The 20,552-nt window shown below is 30.4% G+C and overlaps 1 protein-coding gene across 1 annotated transcript in view; it reads left to right on the top strand.

Moving 5' to 3' along the window:
- Positions 1-20,552, top strand: part of LOC127282032 (uncharacterized) — a 347,280-nt gene that overhangs the window by 175,013 nt on the left and 151,715 nt on the right. The window contains exons 4-5 of the mRNA XM_051306104.1: positions 8,037-8,243; positions 10,909-11,905. Of these exons, the coding sequence (XP_051162061.1) occupies positions 8,037-8,243; positions 10,909-11,905 (1,204 nt within the window). The remainder of the gene's footprint in view (positions 1-8,036; positions 8,244-10,908; positions 11,906-20,552) is intronic.

Genomic DNA, 20,552 nt, shown 5'->3' with positions numbered 1-20,552 from the left:
AAATGTTTTGACATTTTCCCCTGAATGTAGGTCAATTTTTCAAAACAAAAAATTATCTCACATTTATTTATTTTATTTAATATAATTTAAATTAGGTTAAATACGAATTAGGTTCAATAAAAATTTGGCTAAACTCGAATTCGGGTCTGATAATTATTAGACGACACAGGAATTAGGTTAAATACGAAGCAGGTTCAATAAAAACTAAGCTAAACATAAATTAGGACCTGATACATATTAAGCTAAAAAACAAATTGGTTAAGTACGAATTAGGTTCAATATAGATTAGGTTTAACACCAATTAGGTTTAATATTCATTAGGCCAAATAAGAATTAGGGTTTGATACATATTAGCCCAAAAAGGAATACGGCTAAATACGAATTAGTTTCTATAAAAAATAGTCTAAACATTAATTAGGGTCTGATACATAATAGACCAAAAATGTATTCGGTTAAATAAGAATTAGGTTCATTATTTATTAGGCCAAATAAGAATTAGAGCCTAATAATTATTAGACGACACAGAAATTAAGTTAAATAAAAATTAGGTTCAATAAAAATTTGGCTAAACTCGAATTCGCGTCTGATAATTATTAGACGACACAGGAATTAGGTTACATACGAAGTAGATTCAATAAAAATTAAGCTAAACATAAATTAGGACCTGATACATATTAAGCTAAAAACAAATTGGTTAAGTACGAATTAGGTTCAATATAGATTAGGTTTAACACGAATTAGGTTCAATATTCATTAGGCCAAATAAGAATTAGGGTTTGATACATATTAGCCCAAAAAGGAATACGGCTAAATACGAATTAGTTTCTATAAAAAATAGGCTAAACATTAATTAGGGTCTGATACATAATAGACCAAAAATGTATTCGGTTAAATCAGAATTAGGTTCATTATTCATTAGGCCAAATAAGAATTAGAGCCTAATAATTATTAGACGACACAGAAATTAAGTTAAATAAAAATTAGGTTTAGTATAAATTTGGCTAAACACGAGTTAGGTCCTGATACATACTAGGCTAAAAAAGAATTGGGTTAAAGACGAATTGGGTTTAATATAGATAATGCTAAACACGAATTAAGTTCTATATTCTTTAGAACAAAAAAGAATTAGGGCCTGATAATTATTAGGTCAAATAGGAATTAGGTTAAATAAAAATTAGGATTAATATACATTTGGTTAAACACGAATTAGGGCCTGATACTCGTTAGGAAAAAAAGAAATTAGGTTAAATACGAATTATGTTCAATAAAAATTAAGCTAAACAAGAAATAGAGCTTTATATGTATTAGATCAAAAAGGAATTAAGTTAATTAATAATTAGGTTCAGTATTCATTATGCCAAATAAATATTAGGACCTGATATATATTAGGCAAAAAAGGAATTAGATTAAATACAAATTAGGTCCTATAAAAATTTCGCTAAACACGAATTGGGGCCTGATACATATTAGGCGAAAAGGAAATCAGATTCAATGATGATCAGGCTAAATACGTATTAGGTTAAATATTCATTGGGCCAATAAAAAATTCGGCTCTGATAAATATGGGATCAAAAATAAATTATGTTAAATAAAAATTAGGTTCAATATAGATTTGCTAAACACGAATTAGATTAAATATCCATTAGGCGGAATAAAACTGAAAGTAAATATATATTAGGCCAAAAAAAGAATTAAGTTTAAAAAAAATAGAATCAAAAGTAAAGAAATGTCAAAGGATTTGAAAATAAATATTGAAAATGAATATCTTGGAAAATTTCTAACCGGAAATAAGTGAAAATCATTTACGATTTAAAAAAAGGCTTAAATGATGGACTCTCCATTCGAGAAATTTGCAATAATATGATGTTTATATATATATATTTTTTCACGGAAGGAAGCTTATAGTGCAAAACTTGGTGACCTCGTCCACCTGACACCCACACTTCCGCAACAAAAGGCGTGTGTATTTTCATCTTGACATAGTGAAGAAGTTGTGCCTTATAAGTTATAAAAGCCGGTTTTATAAGCGTGCGTCCAACGCTTTCATATATACTATATATACATATATATATATTGTCATTATTATATAGTTGGGAGAGTAACTCGCGCGCGGTTGCTTTAAAAGCGCGCATACTCTTCTCTCTCTCTCTCTTTCTCTCTCCACTCTCTTGTGATGTTCACCGGGTGTATTGTGTGTGCGATATCGCCTTTATAACTTTTAAACATATACGGCGATCCCGTAATTTCCTTACAAAGGAAGTCCCGGAAGAGATTCAATAAAGTCCCTCTCTCTCTCTCTCTCTCTCGTACACGCGTCTATAAAATATTTGCTCAAGAAAATTCATAGTCATCACATTTTTATCTAATTATAATTACAATTTTCACTTGAATTTATTTTTTTTTTCAATTATTTTTTTCCTTGAATTAATATTGTTTATTCTATTATATGTATTTTCAAATCAAAATCGAGTTTTTTTTAAGCGAATTAAGAGTAGTATAAAATTTTATAATTTACATTGCAAATTATAATTAAAATTAATTACTTTTGGAGAAAAATTATAATTGATTCCGGTTGAAAGGAGAAATCAATCTTGTTATTTATACAATGCGAGACTTTTTTTTTTCTATAGTGTGATTTAATCTCATTTTATTGAATACTATTACTTAATATATAAGTATGGTGTTATATATTATTTAATAGTGTATCATATTGTAATAGGGCGTATATTATTGTAATAATGTTTACAGTAATAGCACGTACAATGTGCATAGAGTAACAAATATAATTTAAAAAAAAAAAAAAATTCACGCTATTTTAATATTGTTAGAGTAGAGGTTAAAAATGTGCACTCGAGACAATAGGGCAATAGTTTCCTTTGTGACTCAAAACATAAATCATCCAATCGATTATATATATATATATATATATATATATATATATATATATATATATATATGAGCTGGAAAACGGGACTTGGAACTTATTATATTTAACACTCGCAGTGGCAACGCAACTTTTGCAGATCGTAATTCACAAATGCATTGCAGACTTAGGTTTTATACATACATATATATATTCTGGTGTAAGTGTATTGGTTTTTGTTGTTCGCCATCTAGGCAGCAGCAAACACCGCGTCGTTGAAGATGCCGCGATAATGAATTGCATTACTGCCTTAAACGAGGCCTCTTTACTTTTTTTTTTAACTCTCTCTCTCTCTTTCTTCTCCCTTTTTATCATGGAATTATTGTGCTTCACGGAAGAAGCGCTTTACTACAAGAAATACACCCTATTCTTTTTTTTTTTTTTTGAAAAAAAGGAAAAAGAAAGAACAAACTCAACGTGCGTTGTTTCTCACGGAACACTAATTCCTCGATGGTATTACTTTCATTAGTCGGTAATTAATATAAGGGGGGAGAAAAAATTAGGCTGGTTAGACTAAAAATATATTTTTACTTTTCAAACAAAAGTTTTTATTAATTTAATTGTAATTCAAGACAGTTTTCCACTTGATATTCTGTTATATTTTACTGAAAAGTGTAGAATTATTACTGATTTTGAGGCTAATCTGCTTTTCAGCAGTAGGTAAAACAGATTTGTTCTGCTTTATCAACAGTTGGTAAAACAGGTTTGTCTCTGTTTTATCAGCAGCCGGTAAAACAGATTTGCTTTCCTTTCTTCAACAGTCGGCAAAACAGACTTACTCCGTTTTATCAATAGTCGGTAAAACAGGTTTGGTTTCTTACAATAACAATTGGCAGAATAAATTTGCTTTGTTTCATTAACAGTCGGCAAAACAGATTTGCTCTGTATTATCAGTCGATTAAACAGATTCGACTGTTTTTAACGTAAAACAAATATGTCCTAGTTCATCAGTAGATGGTAAAACAGGGTTTGTTCTGTTTTATCAACAGTCGGCAAAACAGTTTTGCTCTGTACTATCAGCAGTCGGTAAAACAGGTACATTTCTACTTTTTCAATAAAATTCTACTTAATTAGAATATAGAATAAAGAGCTTCAGTTACTAAATTCTAATTACTTCCATAACTAAATTTCATTGATTCTAAAAAGTTAATTTGAAATTTAATTTCTACAATACTCAATTTTATTCAAAATTGACAACATTAAATTGTAGTAAAATTATACAATTATTATAGTGAATATTTTATATACATCTGTTTTGTAGATGAAAGCATTCATGTTGCAAGGCGACGACATTGCGGAAAGTACTCGTGTCATGTCGATTAATTTGATCGTAACAACAACACGAGCATGAAAGTTTCCAATGTCGAAGGTAAAGATGGCCTTTTTTTTTCTTCTCGAGTCGATTTGAAATCTTGCAAGTCTCTCTCTCTCTCTCTTTTCCTCTGTGTGATCACTAAAAGATGCCGATCAAGATCAACTTTATGGCAACTTTCATCAGATATAATATTTACTGATGTTCTTTTGCAAGGCGGGACCTTATGAGGTGCAGTTGCATATCACGATATAAACAAACGTATATTGTCCCTCCAATAAAATGATTGTTGGTAATCGATCTTTCAACATATTTTTTTAAATTCATTTTGCCCCATCACCACGTGAGCACAACATTTTTTTTACTACAATTTTTTTTTCAAATTGAAAACTGAATTTTTTTAATTTGCCTAAGAAATAAAGGAGAATATAAAAATAGTCTAAGGTCAAGGTAAAATTGGCCAATTTTAATGTCATACGATGAGAGAGAGAGAGAAAAAAAGAGAGAAGGAGATTATAGTAGATGGTGAGATAGTTATACAGGAAATAGGATTGGTATAATTGAAGCATTTTAAGGCGTGGTTTAATCTTTGTTTAATATAATTTTTCATCACGAAATCACTCTCAATCAAATCAATCAATTTAAGAAAAGAAAAAGAACAACACAGGGTGTGTTGAATTTTAAGATGAAAAATTTATTTAATTAACATTACCTTCGACGCATGACCATGTTTAGAAGAATGATTGTATATATATATATATATATATATATATATATATATGGTATCAATTTATTTATTGTACATTTTGATAGAAAGAAAGTGAGAGCCGTCAATTAACATCCATCGGTAATATAATCCTTTTAGAAAACTGATAAATTATAATTTATGACAACGATAAATTATCATCTAGTCAATAATATTAGAATCTAATCAAGAAAACTTGTTAGACTAGTTTATTGTTTTTTTTTTTTTCTTTCATCTGGAAAAATAATATCACACACACACACACGTGATTGAAGGGTAAAAATAATAAATAAACTGCAAATCATCACTGTCAATGAACTTGGGTTTCTTTAATGATAGTAATCACAAACGAATAGAAATGGTTTTTGAATTTGTATTTTTTATTGCGCGGGAGGTTTTTAAATAGCAGTTGGAGAAAATATATAAATCTTTTGTAAATGAAAAGAAATGTAATAGGCGTTCCCATCTGTCAGTGTAGATTAAACCATCAAGCGGTTGAAATGCAGACGTCGTCATTCGTTGAAGGATAATTAATTTGCAGACTAGTGAATGTTCCCTAATTGCATTGCGATTTACGATTCAGTTCTGTGTGGCACTAACAAATAATTATGTCATATCCACTGCTGCCTAATTGCTTATCTGGAGTATAGACGTGGGCGAGGTCTGTGTTTTGTTACAACGTGCACTTTAAAACACCTTCTAATTGCTTATGCAAGAACGTGGGAGCAATTCTATTGGAAAAATGTAAATTTGTATCAAATTTCAGGTAAAAATGACCTAGAGGAATTAAATTTTACAATAAAATTAATATTCAAATGATAAAAGCCAAAAAAAGCCAAAACAGCATTGCAAATAAAGATGCTTTTTCGCAAATAAAAAAAATTTCTCCTCAAAACAAGTCTTACCAGTCGTGTGTGGATTTTTGATCTTGTGCTGATATTTTCTTGACGACCACCCTGTAGTGTCACATGGTTTACTAGTTACCAAGAACCTCACCCATTGCTACCAACTTACTGATATATAAATATATTACATTCTTCTGTTTTTATAATACACGACCGTTAAATTCTTCAGTTAAAATAACTCAACACTCTTTCATTCTGCATACGAGACACAATTTCAATCTTGATTAAATTCCAGAACCTGCATTCCATATCATTTTCAACTGGACGGTTTTATTTTAAACCTCACTTTACACAATTTCGTCGAAATAAACTTAATGTACAAAAATGCAAACGTCTTTAAAAAAAAAAAAAGTTTCTGAAATATTAATTCTGAAAAATTTTAGTAAAAGAAAAACAGGAATTAATTAATTGGAAATTTTTGAAAATCCAAACAGCCGAAAAATACAAATTTCCCATATATATATAATTTTATCTCTCTATTTGAGAAAAAAATATTGCATAATTAGACTTCTTAATGGGTATAAATCACAGTATAATTACTACTACTACTACTACTATATTTATACTCTCATTGCGCCTTTACAACTTTTGAAAAGGCCTTTTCCTGGTGCAATGTTCTGATGTTCTTAAAATCTTCAGCTTTCAACTTCACGCTTGAAAGGTGATTCATAGCCTTTATGAAAGTTTTGATTCATTGCGTAGATTTCTCCAGTATTTTATTAAATCATTAACACTCAATAACTATTACCGATATTGTAAAGCTAAATTTTCATATACATTTAAAAAATTCAATTCAAATTGTGCAATTTCAATATATGAGGTACCATTTAGTTCTTTTAATCGCGCTTGCTCTATATTTACAAGACTGATATCGGGCCTTTTGATATGAAAGTTGCGGTGAAAGTGAACGTGAAGGATGAAACATTCACGATTCACTTTTTCCTTCTATATCTATATATAAATGTGTGTATGTATATTTGCATAATAATAACAACAATTTCCGCAAAATTTTCATCTTATCAAAATTATCACCTTTCTATAAAATAATGACAATTGTTGCCAGTGAAAAAAATTCATAACTAGAATTCTGGTGAGTCGAACCGGAATATTAATTCTACCCTTAGTACAATGAAACAAAAAAATTTATTTGATTCAAATAATCAGTTGCTTTACTATCAAATTAATATTTCTTTGAACCAAATAATTTTTGGGTCAATTAAAATTGTTTCAACTACGGAAATTATTGGTTTGAATGCTGTTTATTTGATTTTAGTAAAAATTATTTGCTATACAAATCAAAGATATTTGATACAGATAAATATTTATTTGCTAACAGATTTGTTAGACATAAAAACTATTTGATACAAATCAAAATTATTTGATACACATAAAAATTTGTTTCATATAACAGATTTGGTATGAACAAAAATTATTTGATAACAGATTCGCTACAAATCAAAATTTTTTGATGCAAATAAATATTTATTGAATAACAGATTTGGTACGAGCAAAAATTATTTGATAACAGATTCGTTACAAATCAAAATTATTTGATACACATAAAAATTTGTTTCATATAACAGATTTGGTATGAACAAAAATTATTTGATAACAGATTCGCTACAAATCAAAATTTTTTGATGCAAATAAATATTTATTGAATAACATAATTGTTACAAATAAAAAATTGTTGGCACAAATAAATATTTATTTGCTAACAGATTTGTTAGACATAAAAACTATTTGATACAAATAAATATTTGTTTGATAACAGATTTGGTATGAGCAAAAATTATTTGATAACAGATTCATTACAAATCAAAATTATTTAATAACAGATTCGCTACAAATCAAAATTTGTTGATGCAAATAAATATTTATTGAATAACAGATTTGTTACAAATAAAAAATTGTTGGCACAAATGAATATTTATTTGATAACAGATTTGTTGCGAATAAAATTATTTGATAACAGATTATGAATACAGAAATTAGTAAAAAGTAGGAAATACTAATAAATAAATTAGGTATAGTAAATAATAATTAATATTATAAAGAAATTAATTTTAACGCAAACAGGACAAATATTAATTAGAATATGATAAATTATAATCATTATTAAAAAAAAATTTTCTTATTTTTCTGTTACAGGGAAATGAATCTGTGGTTCCAAAAGGTTGGCCTCTGACTCTAAATGGAAGTGGTCTTGTCTTACGATTAGGAGAAGTTGAGGCATCATCATTACGTCTTGGGGAATGTTACCTTTGCATCAGGAGTGCAGCTGCGGTCGCAACTGCGAAAACTCCTTCCGCAACAACGGCAGCAGACGCTGAAAACGTGGAAGAAAACACTGTTGAGGTATATATATATATGTATATGTTGTTTTACATGCACGACTTTCCTTTTGTGTGATGCTGCGAGATTTTTTATTTCTCACGAGCTTTGCGATGACCGCACCACACAAAATTGTATACGTATATATGTATGTTGTCCTTGTTACTCTTTGTTTTCAAGATTACTTCCTGAGAGTTTGCTTGCGGTTGAAACACGTCGGTTAAATTCCTATCGTTTGTAATGCCTGTTATACTAAAATTGGTATAACAGATCTCTTGACAATACCTAATGAGAATATGTTACTGTTCACTTGGAAAACAAAGGGAAACGGAAGAACCTTTTCAATCTCAAGAAATAATTTTCACAAACGTAAAAGAGAAAGTCTTATTTTCTTTTGAAAAAAAAAATTCTATTTCTATAAAATAATATCAATTTTTTTTTCGATTAAGTTATAACTTAAATTTAGAAATAAAAATTTTTGTCATATTTTAAAATATACTTCTTTTCTTGATAATACATTTTTTTTCATATAGAATTTATTTTTTGAATTAGAATCATTAAAAAAGAAAATTTGCATTTATTACTGGCTAAGCAGGTTTTATATTCACTTTATCATTCCTGTGTACCGTAATATAATCAATGTTTTCTTAATTGTGGGTTAATTTTATCCCTATAGCTATATAGAAACGACATTAATAAATAATATATAGGGATTATGGAAGAAGAAGAAGAAAAAAAATCATGTGTCCATAAATTAGCATAACACCTTTAATAACTTTAACATTCATTCTCTAATTGAATATATAGTTTAAACTAGAAAATAATTTCATGAATGAGATAAATCGATTCGAATTTATCAAGATTGAAATTCTCTTATGAGGAAGTGTATATAATACAAGTGCGCGACATCAATTTAATATTTATGTGAATAGAGACAGGAATGACAAGTTTTTTCAGGAAGGAAAAAAAAGAAAACATTTTTATCATAATTAATCAGTTTGCAAATTTTTATAGAAAGAAATTTTTTTTTTTTTATACTTATAGAGTAAAATCTAATTATGTCTTTAATAAACAGTTTAATCAAATAAATAAATTTAAATAGAAATTTAAATTTTATCATATGCTTAATCAAATAGAAGAAGTAGATTTTAAAAATCATTTTTCTTTTTTTGTTATTAGAAATCGTCAGTTTATTTGTACAATTTTTAAATTTGCCGCCATTAGCTGTAGTTTTGTGTCACACAATTGGCACTACTTGTACTTGTCAATTCACGAGATTTCTAACCTAAAAAAAATATCGGCCAAAGAAGCAGATGCAGACGCTTAGCTTTTGTATTAAAAGTTTTCGTGGCTGTTGTATTAATCCTGATTACAAACCGTTGCTATGGAAACCGTTACTGTGGAACTGTTACTAAGGAAACCGTTGCTATAGAAACCGTTACTATGGAAAACGTTGCTATGAAACTGTTACTAAGGAAACCGTTGCTATAGAAACCGTTATTATGGAAACTGTTGCTAAGAAAACCGTTGCTATAGAAACCGTTACTATGGAAACTGTTGTTATAGAAACCGTTGCTACGGAAACTGTTGCTATAGAAACCGTTGCTATGGAAACTGTTCCTACAGAAACCGTTGCTATGGAACTGTTGCTACGGGAACTATTGTTATGGATACTGTTGCTATAGAAACCGTTGCCATGGAAACTATTACTATGGAAACCATTTCAATGGAAACGGTTACTATGGAAACCGTTGCTATGGAACTGTTACTAAGGAAATCGTTGCTATAGAAACTGTTACTAGGGACACCGTTGCTACGGAAACTGTTGCTATGGAAACTGTTCCTATAGAAACCGTTGCTATGGAACTGTTACTAAGGAAACTGTTGCTATAGACACTGTTACTATGGAAACTGTTGCTACGGAAACTGTTGCTATAGAAACCGTTACTATGGAAACTGTTGCTAAGGAAACCGTTGCTATAGAAGCCGTTACTATGGAAGCTGTTGTTAAGGAAACTGTTACTCCATAATAACCGTTGCTATAGAAACCGTTACTATGGAAACCGTTGCTATAGAAAACGTTGCTATAGAAACCGTTACTATGGAAACCGTTGCTATAGAAACCGTTACTATGGAAACTGTTGCTACGGAAACTGTTGCTATAGAAACCGTTACTATGGAAACTGTTGCTAAGGAAACCGTTGCTATAGAAACCGTTACTATGGAAGCTGTTGTTAAGGAAACTGTTACTCCATAATAACCGTTGCTATAGAAACCGTTACTATAGAAAACGTTACTATGGAAACTGTTGCTAAGGAAACCGTTGCTATAGAAACTGTTACTGAGAAAACCGTTGCTATAGAAACCGTTATTATGGAAACTGTTGCTATAGAAACCGTTGCTATGGAAACTGTTCCTACAGAAACCGTTGCTATGAAACTGTTACTAAGGAAACCGTTGCTATAGAAACCGTTACTATGGAAGCTGTTGCTAAGGAAACTGTTACTCCATAATAACCGCTGCTATAGAAAGCGTTGCTATGGATACCGTTGCTGTGGTAGACGAACTATAGTTTACAACAAACAGACAGACGCCAAAGCGTTAATTATTTGCCGTGTAAATAGCATAGTGATAAAAAAAATAGCCAACCAAACTTTAATAATTATTTTTCTATTCTTTGACTGTTTAGATAGCCCTAGTGTGGCGAGCCTCGTCGATGCGGGCCCCAGGGTTCCTCGGCTGGGACCGGGAGGACGAGTTCATGGATTGGCGCGATACTTCGCATAAAGTTTCCACCTCATCGAGTACAGTGGTTCATCATCAACATCATCATAGCAATAATAATAATAATAATAATAATAGCAGCAGCAGCAATCATCAAACAAGTTCGAGTAGTTCAAAGTGGCGACCTCGTCGTAGATCGCGCGAGGAAACTCGTACGCGAACATGGGAAACAAGCGCCGATAATCATCACGAGAGTAGTAGATCATCAGAGAGACTTGAATGCTCGCGATTATCACTTGAAAATAATCACGAACTTACTGCTGTTGTTAAATCAAAATCATCATCAAGTGTTGATACATGGAAAGACGATATTAGAAATAACGATTGTCGTCGTTCAACAAGCAGTAGTCGATGTATTGTCACAAAGAAATCTAGTCTACCCGGTGAATTTGTGAACAGTATCGAGACAAGATCACGTGTTCGAAGAAACGCCAAAGTTGTTTCATCATCGACAATGGAAAAGTGGAAGGAGACAAGTCGTTGTGAGACAAGATGTCGTATACTTCAAGCTAATGATCTTAAAACACCATCATATTTGGAGAGTGTTTTGTGTAAGGAATCGTCGCGATTAAATCAAGATTCTGCTTCTGAGAGATTGGAAAATTTACATCCAGATCAAATTGCTGATGATGAACTACCGGCTTATATTCAATCGCTTCTTGTGACGGTGGAGAGAAAAATTGAAAGAGTCTCGTTGGATGATTTAACGTTTCCTTGTACTGCGTGCAGAAATATTGACACTGATGATCCATTACTTGGTTGTCGTTGTGGTAACGAGTCTTGTGATTGTGGAAATGAAAATTGCGAGTGTAATTCGGAAAAGGAGGAGGCTAGAACGTTTGAGGTGGCTGGGATTAAACATATTGACAGCGATGACGAGGAGGAAGTGCGCATGGGTTTCGGTGAGTAGAAATTTTATTTTCTTTAATTTGTATTATTTTTCGAGTGTTTGGTATTGTTTTAAATTGTACCCTAATTATAAATTTCTGATGCGAAATCATTCTATATTGGAACTTTACAATTCTGATATTGTGAATTTATTTTTACTGGAAAAAATTTCGGTATGTTTTTTAAGCCAAATACAAAATTGTAACAAAATGCAAAGAAGCTGCGTCACGCACGTTTTTACTATATATGTGTATGTCAGACGAAGAGAAAGAGACATTGAGAAAGCGAAAATACGTACATGGTATCGCTTGTGATTAATCAAGGACCTTTCTTTCACTATGTACTCCCACATACTTTCCTTCTAAATTCCTCGTTGATTTCAACTTCCCTTTCAAGGTCGTTTCTCTTCTTCGATTTTAAAAATAGTTTTTCTAATTATTCTTATAATTCTCTAATATTTTTTGGTAGTTTTAATTTTTCTGCTATACTTCTACTGTAGTTTTCATTTTTCGATAGTTTAGAAAATATTTTATTCGACATTTTTTTTTTTTACAATAATGATGAACGAAGAATGCATTTCGATTTTTGATAAAAGGTAACGCTTGTCAGAACAATGGTTTTGTTTTGCAATAAAGGATATGTAACAAGAAACCTGTTACAATTCGCTTCTGTTCGCTACTCAATACATTGTTTCACATTAGGAAATGCACATTTCAAGAGTTATATGTATAGAGAAAATATGCTCAATTTCGCCCACACTCGTACAGCCACACCCTACCCGCAGGGATTCGTGGCAGTTTACCCGCCTTCTTTTCAGTATTTTTTTTTTCCTCATGCAAAGGGTCAACATACTCTCTATATTTATATAATGATGCTCCACGTGTCAAGACTAAACTGGACATTGCGAATCTGACACAAAACGGATGGCAAAAAAATCCACCTAACAGAAAATGCTTTTTTAGGGTCAACGGATTTGTTATCTTCTGTTAGTTTCAAGAAAATGCTTTTTTAGGGTCAACGGATTTGTTATTTTCTGTTAGTTACAAGAAAATGCTTTTTTAGGGTCAACGGATTTGTTATTTTCTGTTAGTTTCAAGAAAATGTTTTTTTAGGGTCAACGGATTTGTTATTTTCTGTTAGTTTCAAAAAAATGCTTTTTTAGGGTCAACGGATTTGTTATTTTCTGTTAGTTAGAGTAGCTTTAATTTACACTAGCTTTCAGTTATTAAAAATTATTTTTTTTATGTAGAAATAATTTCTAAAAGTAAAGCAAATGAAAGTATAAAGGTGGGTCAAGGATTTTCTACCGTCTGTGTATCATCCTCGTTTAATCAAGCGTGACTTTAATCGAATTAAAACGAGGGGGAGTTCTTTTTTTTTTATTTTTCCTGATCATACACGAGAGTTGATTGAACGTTATAGTTGGTGAACTACACGAGTTCTTTAGTTGGTTCGATTGGTTGCATCTGTATACGGCGCGGCGCCCCTTAATCATCTACTTAACTGGAAAAAAGATAAAGGCTATTCACCTCGCTTTTGCTGCTTCGATTCTTCAAAGTTTTAATCCTCAATACTTTGTGTGTGAGTGGGTGTATTGCTTTTTAGAAAATATTCTCGATAGTTTGCTATGCGTATATATATATATATATATATACAAGTGCAAAAGACGGGGAATTATCATTTATTCAAGAGACTCGTCGCGACATGCCGTTACGATGTACTTAGAGTCAAAAGACCTTGTGGTACATGCCGCAAGAATTGCGCATGAAAAGATCCTTTCAAGAGTCTTCGTGTTAAGGGATAAGACTGACTTAAGTAAGACCTACAGCGAATTGAATTTAAATTATGTCTCTGGCTTTTTTCCCTTTCTTTGTTTCTTAATTTTTCTTTCTTCTTTTCTTATGTTTCATTTCGCCGTTTTTTTTTTTTTTGGTCTTTCTCTCCATTAATAGAAATATATTCTAATTAAAAAATTGATTCAAAATTTTGCACGAATCATTTATATATAAAAGATAAATAATATATACAGGAAGAAAATTCAGGAAATATTGAATTTTGTAAAGATGTGAAGCTTGAAGGCCCCCTTATCTATGGCAGCAATGACACCTGACGAGATGTGTGGGATTGACCATGTCCCTCAAAAGCCGGTCTTTCGAGTCGTTTGTGCTTCATTATCAAGGGGATCCCATTGACGTGTCCATTCCATTCGTTTCATTCACAATCGCCCTCCAAGCTGCTTTTATACCTTCTTTAGATTACCATAAAAAAAAATAACCTTGTCTGTTGCCATGCCGAGTGTTTCTGAGGATTTCTTTGATAAAAAATTATTGGGAAATTTTCTTTTGTAAATTTAGATTTAGAAAGAAGATTGATTATTTTGTCTAAAATTGATCAGAACCAGATTCACAATTTTGTTAAAAATTCTAGGATATAATTAGGGAACGTGTGTGTAGGGATATAATTTTGATAGACAGTTTTAGTGTGGTTAATTTGAAAAATGAAAAAAAAATATAAACCAAGCAATTATTATGATTTGGAGAATTTATTTCATTGAACAACTTTATCTGACAGTTGAGTAGTGTGGGCTTGCGTTTACAAGCGTCTCCCTTGGAGGTTCAGTCAGACATAGACGCGAGTGGGTTGCGCAGAAGTTGCGTGTAGACTATGAATGAATCCCAAGGATCGAAAGCGCGTCAATGGCAATCAAGTGTTAATGAAGCGCGACAGTTGGTGTGAAACAACAACTGCTCGGTTCGTTGTACTTTACTAAACTATTCTACACTGCAGAAAACGTAAAAAAAATTCCCTTTATTTTATTATTTTCATATTATTTAAAAAAAAATACTTTTTTTATTCCTATTTACCAACAAGAAAAATTGGATAAAAAAATAAATTTTTTTTTCTTTCCCTCTTTAATTTATTCACTTCACAAGATTGCAAATTAAGATGAAAGATATCTTAGAAATATTTTCTGTGTATGCAGTGAAAGTGTTTCGGAATTATAATTCTCTACAATTTATCCTTCACTCATATATAACAAGTTTTCGCGATTAAAATAAAAATGTATGATACACTTCAAAGGGCAATATATATATATATATATATATGAAGAAAATATTATTATACATCCAGTTATAATATCCTGTCACTATGGATCGTTATATTTTGCTACTAATGTGAAATGGAAGCAGGTTCGCTTGTCACGTTCGGGACAACTTAAGTTTTTAAAATGTAGACATAAAGTCCTAACATGAAAGTCAGAATTGCGATCGAACTGCGATGATCTTTACGATCTTGATGCTTCTATATGTGTATGTGTTTATATTGTCGGTAAATGCAAATTATATACATACGTTATTAAATATAGGGTAACTGCACCAGTGGTGGATCAATTAAGCCTACTAAATTTATTATTTTGACTTTAAAGGTGTACAGATTTTTTCAAATGAAAAATATAGGGTAATCTTTACAATAGTATGAATTAACAAGTCTTCAAGGACACTATCGTGTAGTTTTCGACCTGCTTGTAACGTTTACACCCCCTCACACCCCCATTCAACAATAAAATGACATTGCTCCAGTCGTGGATCATTTACCCCTTTACACTACACAAAAATAACTTAATGATGTAAATTTTTTTTCAAAAGTATTCTATATCGAAAGAATTGATTACTTTCTACTCTAAAAATTAAAAAAATTTAGACTAAACAATTATTTTTTAAGATTTCATGTGAAAAAGCATAAAATCAACAATTGTTGTATTGCTTTGTTTTCCTAAATATTTTCAAATGATTTTATTTCATAAAACTTATCTATACACCTCCCCTAAACGATAGAAACATTTAGTTCAATTAGAAATAGCTTATTTTAACCTTTTTAACGCTGTTGATCCACCATTGGTACCTGATCCACCACTGGTGCATTTACCCTATATCTCGTTAAATATAAATATTGCGAAAATTACACGAGTTAAACTTCTATTTACATTTGTATGAAGGTTGTTACTTTTAACTAATATATGTAATAAGTAGTGTCTACTTTTGAAATGATAAAAAAAAAAAAAACAGTTTAGAATAATTAGCTTCTTCCGTCGATTAGGATAGTTGTCAATTAACGGGTGTTCTTTTCTAAACGACAGTCAATAAATTTATGAATATTAACCTTCTTTTCAACTTGAAATTAAATTATAATTTATTGAGATAATGAACTCAATTAATCAAGTAAATTATCCTTTATAAGATCTCCATATAATTACGAAGAGAGAATTTTTTTTTTCAACTGTTAAATAATTTTTTTTTTCTTTACTTACTTTTTACCAAAAATTTATTTACTTACAATTTCTTGGCAAATTAATTTTGAAAATAGATCATTATTATTTATATTGTATTTATAATTATACACTGAAAAATTTATTTGATTCAAATAATCGTTTACTTGACTATCAGATATTGTTCACGTAGTGTTCCTCTAGCGGTAGCGTTTTCAACTAAAATACTCGCCCTAGTGATGGCGTCCTCAACTAAACCGCTCAAAACTTAGAAATTAGTAAAAAAAAAAAAATTCTAAGTAATGAAAAATTAATAATTATTAAATACAAATATTTATTTTGATAATAGTAACCAATTATTTGAATTAAATAAAATTGTTTCCATTGTATGTGTTTAAAAAAAAAAATTTTTTTTTATTTTTTTAAAAAGAAAATTCAGTCACGACATTTTATAGTGGTAAAGAAAATAAAGATAAATTTAAAAATTATAGGTATATATGAAACTATAATAAAAAAAAGGTGATAAAGTGAAAAGAAGGAAAAAAAAATTCTCCTTTTTGTTAAAAAGAACGTAGGCATCGTAAAACCCACATAAAAATATAGTTCGGTCCATTTACACACTCACACACAGCATCAGACTTGACAATCTGGCACATTACCCCATGAAGTTAACTCCACGGAAGCGATTAGGGCCACAAATGGAAACTTGACTTGGTTGTGCGAGCATTTCGATATAAAAGGGAGGAAAGAGGTGGCAGGAGGGGGGGGAGATATATACCTTTTATTCTCGCGAATCGATTATAACGACTATTGGCGGTGAATACGAATCGTCTTGTTATCCGCGAGTCGAGTTTCCAATGTCAACGCGAGCACCGCCATGTAATTAGTTAAACTACTTAGTTAACTAAACCAAAGTACCTAATTACTTTTGATTATCGATATAACCGGATACCTAACGCTTGGATATTTCTCTCTCACTCTCGCTAAATATATATATATATATATACAAAGTCACAAATGCAGAAAATTGTAATATTAAATACAATTTTAATTAAGTGCTATCGTAAATTCAAATTAATGGTTTTTTTTCCTCTTTTTAAGCTACCGTAGCTTCACTTGACAGTTAATTTATTGCCACACTATTATTGCGGGTAGAAACGAGGTCTTTTTGTATTTAAAACTAAAAACTAGTTTTTCATTAAAAGGGGATAATTTTTTTTAGAAATCGTAACTAAGATTTAATTTGTTGATCTTAAAATTTGAATCGTCAATTTCAAGGATGGATAGTATTAACCAGTAGTTTTCTACTATCAGTTTTAGTAGTTGCCTTCTATAAATTAGTAGTTTTCTATTATCAGTCAGTAGGTTTCCACTATCCATTAGTAGTTTTTCTACTATCAGTTATCAGTTATCTATACTATCAGTCAGTAGGTTTCTACTATCCATTAGTAGTTTTTCTACTATCAGTTTTAGTAGTTGCCTACTATAAATTAGTAGTTTTCTACTATCAGTCAGTAGGTTTCTACTATCCATTAGTAGTTTTTCTACTATCAGTTATCAGTTATCTACTATCAGTCAGTAGGTTTCTACTATCCATTAGTAGTTTTTCTACTATCAATTATCAGTTATCTACTATCAGTCAGTAGGTTTTTACTATCCATGAGTAGTTTTTCTACTATCAGTTATTAATTTTCTAATATCAGTCCGTAGGTTTCTATTATCATATAGTAGATTTTTACTATCATATAGTAATTTTCTAGCATCAGTCAGTAATGTTCTATTACTAGCCAGTAGTTTTCTATTATCAATTAGCAGTTTTATACTATCAGTTAATATTTTCCTACCATATATTAGTAGTTTCTTACTATCATATTGAAGTATTCTACAACTAGTTAGTAGTTTTCTACTATAAATTAACAATTTTCAACTATCAGTCAGAAGTTTTCTATTATTAGTCAGTAGTTTTTTAATATCAGTCAGTTGTCTTCTATTATCAATTAGTCGTTCTTTACTATCAGTCAGTGGTTTCCTACTATTAGTTATTAGTTTTCTACTATCATATAGTAGTTTTCTAGTATCATATAGAGTATTATTATTATTAGTATTCTATTATCAATAAGTAGTTTTTTACTATCAGTTAGTAGCTTCCTACCATTAATTAGTATTTTCCTACTATCATACAGTAGTTTTGTAGTATCATAAGTAGTTTTCTACTAATAGTTAGTAGGAAACTACTATCAGTCATTAGTTTTCTACTATCAGTCAGTAGATTTCTATCATCATATAGCAGTTTTCTACTATCAGTCAGTAGTTTTCTGTTATCAAGTAGTAGTTTTTCTTTACTATCAGTCATTAGGCTTTAACTATCAGTTAGTAGTTTCCTACCATAAATTAGTAGTTGCCTACTATCATACAGCAGTTTCATAGTATCATATAGTAGTTTTCTACTACTAGTTAGTTGTTTTCTACTATCAATTATTTGATTTTCTACTATCAGTTATTAGTTGCCTACTATTAGTCAGTAGTTTTCTACTATCAGTCAGCAGATTTCTACTATCAATTAGTAGTTTTCTACTATCAATTATTTGATTTTCTACTATCAGTTATTAGTTGCCTACTATTAGTCAGTAGTTTTCTACTATCAGTCAGTAGGTTTCTACTATCAATTAGTAGTTTCTCTACTATCCGTTATTAATTTTTCTACTATCAGTTATTAGTTTTCTACTATCAGTCAGGTTTCTATTATCATATAAAGTTTTCTAGTATCAGTTAGTAGTTTTCTACTATTATTTATCAGTTTTCTACTTCCAGTACTATCCAGTGGTTATACTAATAATTATTTCAAACAATTACTCTTGCTATATCACTTGTTCGCAGATTCAAATGTCAACGTCCTCTTGTAATTATATAGTTAAATTAAACCTAGTGATATAAGTAAACCAATGTATACCTTAATTACCATTCTGATTATCTGGTTACCGGATACCTCACACTGTGCGAATACGAAAATCTATATTAATGTCCATATAACACTTTGAAAAAAAAAAGAAATTGTAATATAATATTGAAAATACTGTATATAAATATGCGGATTTAATCTCTCTCTCTCACTCACTCTCTCAATTGAAGATTGATCGCGCCAAGAATCGATATCGATTTCCAGTTGAGAATTTTGTTCGTTGATTTTTCGTATATACACTCTCTGCTCTTCAGGAGGTCCGTGTCTTTCGTTTAGTCTCTCTCTGTCGCAATATAAACGATCGATGATACATGGCGCCTTTTCAAGCAAAGTTGTCAAACTCGCTTTTATTTTCTTTTTTTTTATTTCCAATATTATGGTATGTAATACCGATCTTAGGGAGACGTTTTGAAAACAGATATTTTAGTATAATTCTCGTATTTCTCAATGTTTTTTTTTCCTTACCTTCTGAAACAGGATTTTCTTGTATTTTTTTTTCTTTTTGTGATATTTTTTTTTTTATGTCTTTTCGGCATTTTTCCTTTGTATTTTTTTTTTATTGGTGCAATAAATTTCGCAGGTTAATCATATGCTAATTGTCATTTATATATATATATATATATATATATATATAGTGTGCATCTGCTTGATAGAAATTTTTAATTGGTGCAAAAAAGTAAAGTGGAATATATACGATTCGAGAATAAATGATTAATCGATTTGTATAAAAGAAAATTTTTAATTACTTGTACGTGAGATGTACTAAGCGGGTCAATGCTTCTTTTTATTATTTTTCTTTTCTTTCTTTTCTTTTTTTTTTTTTTTGCCGCTGTAAAACCGTCTTTGTCAGCTGGATCTCGTGGAATAAGTTTCCCTCGGCTTCTGGGAACTTTCGCGACTCGGCCGGAAAACACGCAAAGAGAAGCGACACGTCATATAATATAAGAGGCCACCCAGAATTCGCGATACGCTCGCAAATGTTTTATAGTATTGTTCAAAAGTCGATAAGTAAATTAAAAAATTATTTTTTAGTTTTTTGCAAAAAAAAAAAAAATAATTTATATTTTATTTAAGTAACAGATTTTATTAAAATTTAAAAAAAAAGAAAAAGTATTCAAAGGGAATTTTTTTTTTTTTTTTGTGAAAATTTCGAGTCAAAATTGAAAAAGATGAATTGATTCTTTGAATCGTTTAAATAATTATATTTTCATTTGAGAATGGCGAGAATTTCACAAATGCTCCCACATGAACCTTTTGAACTGTGTGCATAAACAAAGAAAAATTTTGCGAAAGAGAGAGAGAGAGAGAGAGAAAAATAGAAGTCCGGGCACGCGAGAATGTGCATCTTCCTAGTTCCGTTGAGAATAAATAGATGTGTTTAAAATGCAAGGAAAAAACACGTCGTAAAGCCAAGATCCAATCGACCTTCGGCTAC

Source organism: Leptopilina boulardi, unplaced genomic scaffold (assembly GCF_019393585.1).
Source record: "Leptopilina boulardi isolate dan_hultmark-lab unplaced genomic scaffold, ZJU_Lbou_2.1 LbouV2_278, whole genome shotgun sequence".
NCBI lineage: Eukaryota > Metazoa > Arthropoda > Insecta > Hymenoptera > Figitidae > Leptopilina > Leptopilina boulardi.
Note: the sequence above shows the minus strand (reverse complement) of the source record. Positions and strands in the feature narration are given on the sequence as shown.